This window comes from Phytophthora sojae (genome assembly GCF_000149755.1).
Source record: "Phytophthora sojae unplaced genomic scaffold PHYSOscaffold_4, whole genome shotgun sequence".
In the NCBI taxonomy this organism is placed as follows: Eukaryota; Oomycota; class Peronosporomycetes; order Peronosporales; family Peronosporaceae; genus Phytophthora; species Phytophthora sojae.
This window is the reverse complement of record NW_009258118.1, coordinates 44,254-57,001: the sequence shown is the minus strand read 5'-3', so window position 1 is coordinate 57,001 and position 12,748 is coordinate 44,254. Positions and strand designations below refer to the sequence as shown.

Sequence of the window (12,748 nt, the reverse complement as noted above, 5' to 3'; positions counted from 1 at the left end):
GCCGTAGTCGCACTGAAAGCGTTTGTCGCACTGGACCCGTTTATTACGGTAACAGCGCAGTTAGTTGTCGGAAAAATAGTTCTTGTACTCACTTTTTTCCCTGGTCAAAATTGGCTGATCGCAAGAAGTGCATTTTGCTTCAGCATTTAATGTAGATTGCTCTCATGTTTTTTTTACGTCCTTAGCTTCAATGCTACCTTACGCACGGAGTTGGATTTCCGCTCGGCTGTCTTGTATTCCACAATTGGCCACATGCCCATGTTGCCATCGAATTGGGTTTTACGCCTACAGTCGTAGCAAGATTTCGCAACTGCAATGCCGATGTCGTTCACAGCGCCGATATCACCCGTGTCAATGCCCCTATCCGTGTCGATGTCATCACCAGTGCTGATGACATAATCCGAAGCAATTTCGTCTTCAGCAAATGAAACAATTGGCGGGAACCCGGGTTCCCGCAAATGATACCGACCAAATCACGAATTATTTATTTAATTTTTGGCCTCCATATTGGTACCCTCGGGGGCAAGTTAAACCCTCATATCTAAGTGCTGTCGATGAAGGACTACCCTCAAAATATGCCACAGGTACTGAATAGACCCAAATATCATACCTTACCATGTCCAAGTTTATCTTTCATGAGCAGGAGGATAGCGATGAGACCGGGAAGCACTGTACCGCTGCACCAGGCAAGCGACTGGATTTTCGTGGAGAGACACAGGACGAGAGCGAAGGTAAATTAACCTTCCATTCCCCTACTGAGCTTCAGCTGCGTTCTATGTAGGTCATAGACCAACACTTCAATGCATTTGCTCATACATGTGTACCGGTAGTTTTGGGGGAACCGGGGTCCCGATGGGTACCCGGGTTCCGGCCAATTGTTTCAAATCTCTGATGTTCTAACTCGGTCACAAGACCGTCAATATCAACATCGTTGTCTTGATTCGGTGCAGCTACTCGAGTATGTGTCAGAAATCCTGCTCTTGCGAATCCACCTATGCTTGTTAACTTCGAAAGGTTGCCCCATCACGACATGATCCATTGTGTGATATCGACTCGAGAAGGAGCAACCAATACAAATTTCTCTTTGTCAAGTTGTTCCGGAGAGCAGCAATATTTTTGGTCGCGCTAGGCTGGTCATCCGTCTTGCGAATACATTTATGCCTCAATTTTCACATTGCGATTATGTCGCTCCTTTACTCGTAAGCTATCAGTTACTCCCTCCTTCTATCAACCCATAACGCGCGAAGCTGCTCCTTGAAGGGCTTATTCCATGCTACATCAGTTGGTTGGCAAACGTAAGTATACTTGGGGGACTTCAGCAAAATACATTGAGTGACTCTGCATAGTCCTTAACAAACTGAGTCTAATGAGCGCTAAAATCGTCCCAAGGCAATACGACATTGTCATCGCGATGTGAAATGTTATTAAAAAAAGAGTGAAAGTCCTTGTTCCACCACGCTGCCTTGTTTCCCAATTTTTTGCAAGGATGCTTCTATTGCAGGTTTTGCACTTCATGCCATATAGTAATCCCGAACCCATTTTGAAGCAGTTGATTATCAGCTCGCCTACTGATAATTATTAAGGCGATGTCTTGAACAAAATGAACGGATCAAACTTATTGCCACAACAATCACCAAGCAACATCATAGGTACTCTTTCTTTAGCTTTGATCGCAGAGCGATTCCAGACACTCTTTGTTCCTTTGGTAGTGATCGTCCGTTTAGGGACGTATTCGAAACAAAAAGATTTATGAGACCCCCTCCCCCAAAATGAGAAAGTCCTTGATGCTTTGTGGGTGAGCGTGTCGATGGAGCGGTTGTCAGCTGGCAGCATCTCTTTCATCACAAGGAGAGTCAGCCTCTCGATTTCTTGGGTTATGTTACGCTTAGCCCGAGTCGAGCGCGCGATTGAGCGCTCAACACATGGTGTCTGGGTAAAGCCGACGTGTTTGGTGTGGTTGTGTACGAAAGTCACCCTCATAATTTTCCACTTCCTGTCCAGCCCGAAGACGTTGATAAAACCGGGCACTGGAGCCTTTTCCTGGGGTCTCGCTGTCGAAACTTGGACGCCGTTCAGCTTTTTGCACTGGTGCTTGGTGTTTCTTAAGTTGTTTAGCTCCACAACGCTTTGCTTCACAAGCTGAAACCCGCGCTCGATGGCGAGTTCCTTTCAGGGCCTTCTGTAAGGAAAACCCGTTGGCTTGGCAGTCGTATGCGAACCCGGAATCTGGATGTGCCGAATCTTCACAGTGAACATGGACGTCCTCACGAATCAGGCCTAACTTTCGTGGAGCCTGGAGGTCGAAGTCGTCGACCTGGAAACGCCCCTTGCCAAACTTGCTGGATGGAAAAGATGCCGGCGCCGCCATTTCGGAAATGAGGCTGCAAGAAGTCATGGGCTAGCCACGCTCGTGGAAATTATCATGGAACTATCCGTTGGGGTGGTTTCGCTACGTCTAGTTTAGGACCATTGGAAAATAAAACAGTCCTTAAATCGAAATTTGAGTTAGTATTGATATACATGTAAAAACTTATATATTACACCAGCTGTTCCCTTCCAGAGAAAGTATGATATTGAAAGTGCCATGCATTTTGAAAATTCTGTTTTTGGGTGCCACGATGGGCACTACAAGATAGGGGCAAAAAGAAGACCATTCGCGGTTTCAAGGGTGCTGCGAGGAGCACCACGCCGAAGGGTCAGGGCGGCGGGGATCGATCCCTTTTTTGAGAGAGTTGCTCACCTACATGTTTTAATCTTTTTTTAACTGATATGTAAATGATGTGAGAGGTGCTGTCAGCCGCCCACATGCTCCATTACATCAAGGCTAACCCCGCGGCATGGCTCCAAGATTATATGGCAGACAAGAAGAATGAGCCGAGCGGCATGGCGGCCTCAATGAAGCTCTGTCGGCGTTTTGCAGGTATTTGCAGGTATTTGCAGTTTTTTTGTACAAAACCGTATTCTAACTTGAAAATCCCAGCTGTTAACTTTTTTATTCTTACAGCACCCCCCCCCAAATAAAAAAGCCTGTACTTGCCTAAAAGCCACGACGATCTCATCGAAACGCAGTTTTTGAGGGCTACGAACCGCGGGAAAGCAGTGTACATTTTTATATGCCGCTGACCCGCTCGTGGGCAGAGATGAGGCGGCGAGGCTCTGCCAGGGTTAAGAATCTGAAGAAACACTCCGGCCGGCTTACAGCTCTCATCACAGTCCAGGCTGACGATACGATTTTTTTGCACTTCACGTATAACAGAGAACTCCTGCTATAGTGGAGGTATTTGGCCATACCCCTGCTTATCTCTCTTATAAATATGTTGCTCCTGTAAGGGGATGTTTCATTCGAGGATGGGGATAAGTTAAGGCCGCCTATAGGTGAGGGTCTTTAAGAACTATTAAAACAAAGCGACTATTAGGTATCGAAGTGTATTAGAAGTAACCAACGGTTCACAAAAAAACAAAAAAGCCGGGCACCACACGCGTTGGTCAGCGCCCAAGCAAACGCCGCCCCGGACACTCGCCGCCGCAGCACACGCCGGCCAACGAGGAGCTGGACAAGGACGCATCACCCGGTCCACGCCCCCGGAGCACACACCGCCCGAGCACTGGCCGACCGAGCACACGCCGCCCGACAACACGCCGGCCAACGAGGAGCTGGTCGAGGACGCATCGGCCCAGCACGCGCCGCTCAACGACACGCCTGCCGAGGAGGTCCAGGTCGAAGACACGCTGCCTGACGACACGTCGCCCGAGAAGGAGTTGTCCGAGAAGGAACTGGCCACGGACGCACAGGAAAAGCCGGTCAAGCGCACGCCCACCGAGCTGCTAACCCAGTACAAGACACTTTAGGCGACGCAATCTAGCAAGCAACAATGACTAGTTTTCTATGAATATAGACGAACTTGTGATTGTACTTGTTGTATTGCTAGCTGCCTTGGTCGCTGCCGTTGGTGCTGCATACGGCCGAAGCTTAAAGAGTGAAGCGCAACAAGACCTGACAGCAGAGAACAACTATTTTCAAATCAATTATGATGCTTCGGACGAAGCTTTTCGCCGAGCTTTCAGAATGAGTCGCCCTTGCTTCAAGCAACTTACGAGCTACCTTCGACGTCGTTGGTCGGCTTATTACGGCTATGCAGCCGAGACTAACGCAACGAAGTATTCGCTGGAGATGACGTAAAACGAAACTACATACCACGCTGGCGTGCAAAAAGCTTGAGCATCTCTTAAAACGGAGACGAAGCAAAGTTTTGGTCTACATACAGAAGTAGTAACGATTGCAATAAAGCTTAGTAGACGGTTAAGATAAAACTAAGCCAAATATTCGCGTACCTCTTTGACTATCCAGTTCGGTGCTCATCGCGAGATAGGAACCGGCGGCCGCATCCCTGTTGCGCTGTTGGACGGCTGCGAATCGACCTGAGGGGACGGAGGTGTGTGGGAGGGGACCCCCGCAGGGAGACCCAAGAGTGCAGGCCGCATGATAGAACCAGGAGACTGGACTCGCGGTGGTGTTGGAGGACAGTCTGCCATTCTCACCGATAAAAATGGCAATCTGATGGGAAAATATGAGCGACGATGTACATTGATACCGACCACTCAATCGAAAACTCGTGTTATCTGTTAGAAACAAATTTGACGGGATATATTTGTATCAAGTTGCCCCTCAGCGCCCAAGCTGTTTTTTTACTTGTTTTTTATATCACGATACTCGCCCAACATGATAGTCGTACAGCATGTTAAAGTCGCGCAACACTTAGTTTTACTATAGCCTCGTATAAGCAGCGCGTCTACGTCCTCGCCTCCCAAGTGGTTATGTCGAGTATCGACTGTGTACAACGACGACATGACCATTTCGCCAAATTGTTTATCATGTTGTACAAACAGCATGTATATGGACACCGTGATAAGAACTTGTAATGAGAGGTCAGTGGCTTTTTTATCAAGAGACTGGGCAAGGACCTCTAAGGGAGTGCAAAGCAGAGTGATTTGCACGCCACCTCGCACGAAAGCGACGAGGCATCAAGTGAATACATTCATAAACCTAGCGCGTTGTAGCCTCGAACTATCACCTCCACATGATTTCGCAAATTTCTACCACCTTACTACAGAGGTCCACACACCTGCGCAATCTGGTCTTTGTATATCCCCTCTGGTTCCATTGCAGACTAAATACCAGTCGATTCACTATCCTATTTCTAATTCCCTCTCAAAACACCATTTTACCTCGTAACGTATCCGGGAGGATGCCGGTATGTACGCTAGAACACGCTTCACGCTCAACTTGGCACAACTGTTCTTGCTACACTACCTACGCCACTTCCTTGGGGTCCTCTATAACGTGCACAGTTAGTTACAAGTAATACACCACCGGTCAACTTACACAATACATGCTAAAATATCAGGTAATGGAATCGTTGTCGATTCGGTAGCGGTTTCTTTCTACCATAAAACGAATCGACGTAGCAACGGCATCGCTTTGTATTTACTCAAGCATGCGTTCGCACGATTTATATCCGTTTATATCCTGTAATCTGGTCCGCCGAACCCAAGCCCTGTGCATTGTGCGGGCAGGCCTGACTTATGCAGCTAATCCGCCCATGTGTTAACATGTTTGTACGTACAACATGTTTCTTGGTGAATCTAGGGCGTTGAGGGGTTAGCAAGATCCGATTGGCTAAAATTCCACTGAACTTATTCTTACCCCTGAATGAAACATCCCCTAAGGAAAAAAAAACATGACTAGGTATATGCCCTCCCCTTCACCTATGATTTATCATATATAGTAGTACAATATAGCCTCATAGAGGCCAAAAACATAGGTTGTCTTATAAAGTTTACGTTTCGTCCTGTATATTTGTATGGGGACTCTTTAAGGATTGCGCTCTTACACTATTATAGTCGTATAGCCGATTTGACTTGATTTGACTATTGGATGTTTTGGGGATCGCTGAGAGCACTTATATCTGGTATCCTCTTATAGCGCTCTTACAGCCGGTGTTCTATGTATCCGAAAAAATGTTAAGAAGCGTATGTTTTAGGGGAAAATCTCATTCTCCTCGTTTTGAAGGACAAAGCGGGAGGCTGGATCGAGACAAATGAGCTCAAGAAATATCGAAAGGGTCACTATTACGTCATCCAAGAAAACGGCTGGAAGCGCTCGCGTCTGGGAATTCTACGTGAAAAGCCTGCTGAGAAACGAGCTTGAAGGACCACCTGCTGTTCTTTTACATACTTTGACTTTCACGTCTCTATTGAGGGACAGGAATTAGTTGCTAATGAATGTTTTTATAAAGTGTGCCCCCTCCCATCCAACAGCATCTCCGTCTGCCAGCCGCTATACGTTTGGTCTTATATGCCCACTAAAGCAAAATATCCACTCTTTGCGGCTTGTGGAGGAGGACAAGTCAAAACTGTGCCGGAAAAGAGGCTGGCAGCTGAAAGGCGGGCAATCGCCGCCTGGGAGCCTTGACGAAAGCATCATCGTTAGCGCTTTTTTTGGGGGGGGGCATCCCAAAGTACGCGATTGTACTGGCATAGGAAGCAACGTTAATGCTGCAATCGCAGACCAAATAGGATTATATCCGTGGTACATCAAGTCAAACGATGACCACGAAGCTTACCGTTCACTAATATGACGGGGTACGGTTGTCAAAAGATAATTGATAGGTCATTTTCACGGAAAAAGTGACACGAGTGGGATTCGAACCCACGCCCGAAGACTGGTGCCTAAAACCAGCGCCTTAGACCGCTCGGCCATCGTGTCAGTACATTTTCAGTTTTAACTTAGTTTTGTAACGTATTAGCGCACATTAGCAGATTACATTGATGAGTTTGTGCGTCGCAACGACATATTTACCCTTCCGCAGCTTACGCTAAGAGCATTTCCACCGGTCCGACTAAAACTTGGGCTAAACGGGAAAAGGTTCAGGGCGCGATAAATTCGTACAGGAGGCCGATAGTCGGTGTTAGAAAAGGGTCAATTTTGGGTTATCCACTGGTCAAATTTAGCCAGCGGATAGCCGGTGCACTTGGTTTTTGTATGACGATCAAATTGGATTTGGTCAGCTTTTGTCGAACAGAACAAATTGATATCTATTCAATGTGGTCCACATTTTAACTTTAATTTAGTCAGATCGGTGGAACTACTCTTGAGCCCCACTGGAGCTAACCATCACGGCGTCGATGTTGCTCCTTTCTTCTTAGCGCCCCGCGATGATGTTGCCGCTACGATGAACAGCCACGATGTGGACGAAACAGCACCCTTGGTTTCTAACGGATAATGCCGAATAGAGTACTTTTCCAGATAGTGTACCTAGACCAAATTGTGTGCCATCTTGCCGGCACTCACAGTGCTGGACATCATCGAGCCCCTAAATAGGGCTGCTGAGGTCAATATTTGTCCGATTTGCATGAATCAAGAACCAATCAGTAGAACTTTACGTGAGCTTTACTATGATGGCAAAAACAGCTTCATTCGTGCAGAAACGGCTTTGTAATGTCCATAAAACTGCGCCAAGCTGCGATCCCTGTCATGTTCAAATCGCCCACAAGCAGACGAAATATGCCCAAAACAGTATTTTGGGTATCTATATCGGCCCAAAATAAGGCTTAGAGGACATCTATATGGGACGACTTTTCGGCGCAAAAGGTGGACCTGTGGCGGCTTAAATAGCGAATCGCATACAAACGGATATATCGGCAACTAGAGTTGTTCTGAAGTTGATCTCTTCTAATTTTTTTCACTCTAATTGTCCTCTTTTCAATGGTATCAAATAGTTGGTGGGTCGTAAACGAGATCTCGATGGTGCCCGGCACTGTCAAATAATTGTGTACCGCACCAAATATAATATCCTCACCTCAGCCACCAATTTTCTTGGTCGCCTCTCTTCTTCTGGGTTTACCAGTCCCTACAAATGAACCCACAACCAAACCTCTCCCAGTGAAGATGCTCTCATCGCACATGCCCAAGTCAATGGCCGAGAAGAAAGAGGTCATTCAGTGGATCGAGCAAAACGTCGGTGTGCCCACCCCTGCCGCAATGTACTACAAGAACGAGCGCGGCTGGAATGTCTCCGAAGCTCAGGTGCCCTACTGATGGAAGCAGCGCACAGGCCGCGCCAGCATTGCGCAGCCGTCTGAGCAGGGCAGGTGCTAAGCCACGGTTCTCCGTGATCGAAGATATTCTGTTCGACCAAGTGCTGTTCCGCCGGTCTGCGAAAGAGAATGTCTCCCGCGATTGGATTAGCGACGTTGGACAGCGGCTTGCCGCATCTGAGCTGGACGATGCTGATTTCGCTGCGTTAGACCACTAGATCAACGTGCTCATGCGTCGCTACGGACTGGTGCTGTGCCGCACGACAAACCTTACCGTGCTGACCGATGATGTGTTGACCGACCGCGCGGTGAGTTTTCTCAGTTATCTCACGCCACGCCTCGATGGGCTTAGCGACGATCACGCCATCCTGATGGACGAGACGGTAGTCTATTTTGAGGACCCACGTCGCCAGACGGTAGACTAAATTGGTGCTCGTCACATCGTGCTAAAGTCTACGGGACTTGCATCAATGCGTGTGACGGCTGTGCTTGCTGCCACGGCAACTGGCTTCAAGCTGCCCCCGCTGGTCGTCTGGAAAAGGGCTAAGCAGGATGGGGAGATCGAACACTATGGTAACGTCTACGTCGTAAATCAGCCAAATGCGTGGGTCGACCTGGCGCTTCTCACGCGTTGGCTGGATCTGGTGTTCCCGCTCATTTTCGACACATGCACGCAGGGAAAAGCGCTGGTCTGGGACAACATGCGTGCACACATCTCCAAGATGGTAAAGGCTCGGTGCATCGCGAAAGCGGTGCAGACGTTCGTCATCCCGGGCGGATTGACTCCCTACTTGCAAGCGGGAGATATTGGATCTATAAGTCGCTCAAGGATAATTTGTCGCCCATCATTGAGGGCTGGAAGAGGTCCGATGCTGTGCTCTACACCCGCGGAGGAAACCTGAAGCCACCGTCGGTTGAGACCGTAGCGAACTGGATGAACGTTGCCTGGCGCGATGTTCCAGCTGTACGTCATGGAGCGCTCGGTAGCAGCAGCTGGGTTTCGCCAAGGCTTAGATATTGGCATGTGGCGCGACACGACCTTTACGGCGAGCTATTTTGCTCAGAGTGGAAGTAGCGCGTTGACGAAGACGCTGACGACGTGAACGACAACGGGGGCGCCTTCAGTGATAACTGTTTCGATGAATTCACGATTTGAGACAGCGAAGAGTCTGTGTAAGACTGGATTTAGTGTTCCGGTCCAATTTGAGTATCTTTTGGTATTGTGAAAACCGATTAGTTTGTCCTGCTGAATTGGCCAGTAAAGCATCGCTCTCAGAGGATTCGGAGGCTGCTAAATTGGGGATGTGTCAATTATAATCGGAGTATAAATCGTTCATCGGTCTAGTAACTATGTGCAGCCTAGCAATTTCGATCAACATACACCACCTAGGCCCGAGTGCAGCGGCAACGCCACGCTTAAACCCGTCGCTTGCATATCTCAGTTACATGTATTATAGCTTGCGGCTTTTCCTGATCAATACAGTTGTGCTGTTAGTATTGTAACCTTGACTATAATACCTAGCCAAGAGCGACTGCAACGATTGTTGTCTGCTCGGCTGATTTAGCCTACAAGGAGCGAATACCGGTTGCACATTGGACATTCCGTCTGAATAGCAAGCAAATCGGCCGGCCCTGGCTAAATCGGCTGATTAGCAAACCTAAATCTGATGCATATGATTTGGCTCTGCAAGTCATCCTTGCTAATAATCTTGAGGTTAAATCGATGTGCCCCAGTCTAATTAAGTGGTCGGATTTAGTAAATCTGGAACGAAAAATCTTAATAAGCCACTAAATCAGCCGATTTGCAATCCAATAAGACATTCTAATCGGCTTTCACAATAACTAAAGGTATAATACAGGAATTATGTATCGTATACAAATCGGCATTATCTGTTATATCTATGCCACAGCTTTTGATCGTTGTGAAAAACTCCCTCCACTTTTTCATCAGTTTTCAGCTAAGGCGCGCTCTGCACGCATGCTTCTCTCAGCAAATGGTAACCGCAAGTTGCTCAGTGTATCACATAAATACTACCACGCGTATTATCACGATCTATGCGCTTCGCTGGAGAGCCTCTGAGATTTCTCTCTCTCTCTCTCTCTCTCTCTCTCTCTCTCTCTCTCACACACACACACACACACACTTTGCGTCAGATTAAGTTAAGTAGCAATATAAGTGCGTTAACCCTCCCCCCGTCACTAAGGCTTGATATAAGCAGCATGTTAAAATTACCATATAGCGGCCATATGTTCCCACATGTTTGATATCAAGCATGTGAAAAGCCCATAAACTGGTCGATTGGTCCAATTTGGTACTCGATGCACAGGGCTTGGGGTGCCAACGGCAGAAAGAAAGGTCGATGTATCCACCTCGACCATGGTCGGTACATACGCTTTCCCTCGCGGTGGGTGGCGGGTGGAGGCCACCGGAGCCATTTAAGAATTTGCCGCGCTAAGTCGACCGGAACGAAGAGATGCCATCAAGCTAGAGCATCGCGTGCGCGGGTACGGCGAGTAAGATGACGGTACACCAGGATCGAGGCAGATATGGGCGGCACGGACGAGTAAGATCATGCACCGCAAACACCAGCACACCAACTGTGTATTCTGACATTGTATATGATGGTGCAACTACTTGTATGCTCTCAGACAACCTCAAATGACGATGATATAATGGACTAGAAAACGCAACAGTACTGCCGGCAGGGGACGAGACAAAGACGCGGGAGGCAGTCGGTATCATGCAGCAAGAGTTGACCCAAGCAGGTACGCCGATTGGAGCGTCAGGCATTGTATTGCTTGTTCTTACTCTGTCTGTGCCTGTGTACTTGTACTTTCACCACCCCTGTCGCCACTACCGCCTACACAGCAGCCACAAGCAAGGACAAACTCTCTCCCAGCGCATGAAACGTTGCCAGCAGCAAGCGCCGACGCAGTCCACCCTATGTATGTAGTCACACCATGCATATCTAGCACGGCGGGGACTGACCTTCTAACTGCATGCTGCATATCCGTCATATTGTCACAGGCCTGTGGATACATAATTCTCTCCTGAAACTACCATCTCGTCCGAACTGCGGCCCCAAACCCACCAACGAGACTAGCGTATTCAGCCCAGACCATGCCGGCTCAGGCGCCGCGGGGACAGGCAATCGTATGCAGGCAAGTACGGAGCTGGTCGTGCCAAGATTTTGAAGCAATAGGGAACCATGACGACGCTTGTGGAGCACTTGAAGCCAATGTATGGTCAATAAAGTTATTCGTGATCTCATAGTTGTATGTTATGCATGGCACCGCCTTGATAATAATATAGTGTTGTGTTTGTAGGGGCTTCGCACCTGATGCGGTCGCCAATGTTCAAACAAGAGGTGTATATGATGTAGGTTGAGGCAAATAGAATACGCGACTCCAAGTGCTACTATTGCTCAACGTTATAAGTGTTGCATGCTTGACATCCTGCAGGTAAATGGTTGGGCTGATGCTTGATCTCATGCAGGTGGGTACTTAGGGGATAAGGCGTGCAAGTGCTTTTGAAGACGAAAAAGTAGACAACGACAACGAAGAAGAAGCCGATGTTGCCACCAGACATACTGTCTTTGTTATGGAAAATGTGCCCGCCGCCACTGTCGAAGGCGCAGTCAAGAAAGAGTAGACCGTGTCCGTAGCCGTGGAGAGGAAGGTGTCCATGGCGACTGCCGAAGCCATGTCATGAGAATGAAGAAGTGCTGAAAAATGTGTGCGCTACACTACGTACAGGTAGAGCAGACGCGGCGTAACTACGCAAGCAGGTGCTTGCGTGTCACGCGTTTCACTCTCTAGTTCAAGACACAATTTCGCATTCGTAGCCGTTTTGCACTCGTCTAGCAGCAAAGAAAACCCACTCCTAGTAAAAGGGCCATATTCATATCCGCTACATCAAACATGGGCTCTACGGGTTTCCTGAACAACGCTTGATAAGCAGCATGTGGTCTCATAAACAGGTCAGCTGAATCGACTTTGTTCCGAGATACGGTTCCTGTACTTTTTTCATCTATACAAATTCCAAGTAAAGGCTTTCTTTAACATGCTTGATATCAAGCATGTGAAAAAATAGTCCGTGTATAGGAATCCGGACCATGCGACGGAGGGGTTAACAAGTAAAAATGTTACATCAGCGTAGTGTAGTGGTTATCACGTCTGCTTTACACGCAGAAGGTCGCCGGTTCGAACCCGGCCGTTGATATATTTTTCCGACAAGTCCACTTCGCTCTGGGCACGATTCTCGTTCGAGTTAATTATCAGGCTGGCCCTGTCACTTGAGGATTTATACTGGATCATGTTTCTAAACTTGCCTTTGCTCGTGTTAAGCAGCACTTTCGTAGGCAAAGGAAGAAAAAAAAGCGTGCTCGTTTGTGGATTCCGATAAAAACCCCGTTGCACTCCAATGCGCTGATTCGCCTCTTGTGATTGATAGCTCCGGTCCAGCGCGAATAGATGACATCCAGGAGCTGGATTTGGTTGTCTGTAGAGACAGGACAGAGAGATGACACCAAAAGCCTTACACTCATGCAACAGACTCTTCACGCGGTGCAATGTGGCACGACAAATACAACCCCGTAACCAACGACACAACATCATGGCACAGACCAACCTTCAGCATCAAAACCGCGGA

General features: G+C 48.0%; 3 protein-coding genes and 2 non-coding genes across 5 annotated transcripts; 4 read left to right on the top strand and 1 right to left on the bottom strand.

Annotated features, from left to right (window-relative positions):
• Positions 1 to 2,805: 2,805 nt before the first annotated feature.
• On the top strand, positions 2,806 to 3,272 carry PHYSODRAFT_503899 (hypothetical protein; the record flags this gene model as incomplete). The annotated part of the gene is made up of 2 exons (XM_009527208.1): positions 2,806 to 2,982; positions 3,078 to 3,272. 2 exons carry the CDS (start codon positions 2,806 to 2,808, stop codon positions 3,270 to 3,272), a joined length of 372 nt encoding a protein of 123 aa, XP_009525503.1.
• Positions 3,273 to 6,256: 2,984 nt separating this feature from the next.
• PHYSODRAFT_500985 (hypothetical protein) lies at positions 6,257 to 6,472 on the top strand (the record flags this gene model as incomplete). Its single annotated transcript, XM_009527207.1, has 1 exon — positions 6,257 to 6,472. A coding segment is annotated over one exon (216 nt), but the record flags the coding sequence as incomplete, so codon positions are not given.
• A 216-nt stretch (positions 6,473 to 6,688) lies between these two features.
• PHYSODRAFT_t768 lies at positions 6,689 to 6,766 on the bottom strand. Its single transcript has one exon. It is a non-coding gene; the product is annotated as a tRNA-Leu (tRNA).
• Positions 6,767 to 7,948: 1,182 nt separating this feature from the next.
• Positions 7,949 to 9,200, top strand: PHYSODRAFT_330521 (hypothetical protein; the record flags this gene model as incomplete). Its single annotated transcript, XM_009527206.1, has 6 exons — positions 7,949 to 8,086; positions 8,115 to 8,228; positions 8,316 to 8,513; positions 8,550 to 8,857; positions 8,896 to 9,019; positions 9,060 to 9,200. 6 exons carry the CDS (start codon positions 7,949 to 7,951, stop codon positions 9,198 to 9,200), a joined length of 1,023 nt encoding a protein of 340 aa, XP_009525501.1.
• Positions 9,201 to 12,246: 3,046 nt separating this feature from the next.
• PHYSODRAFT_t826 lies at positions 12,247 to 12,319 on the top strand. The gene has a single exon. It is a non-coding gene; the product is annotated as a tRNA-Val (tRNA).
• Positions 12,320 to 12,748: the final 429 nt, after the last annotated feature.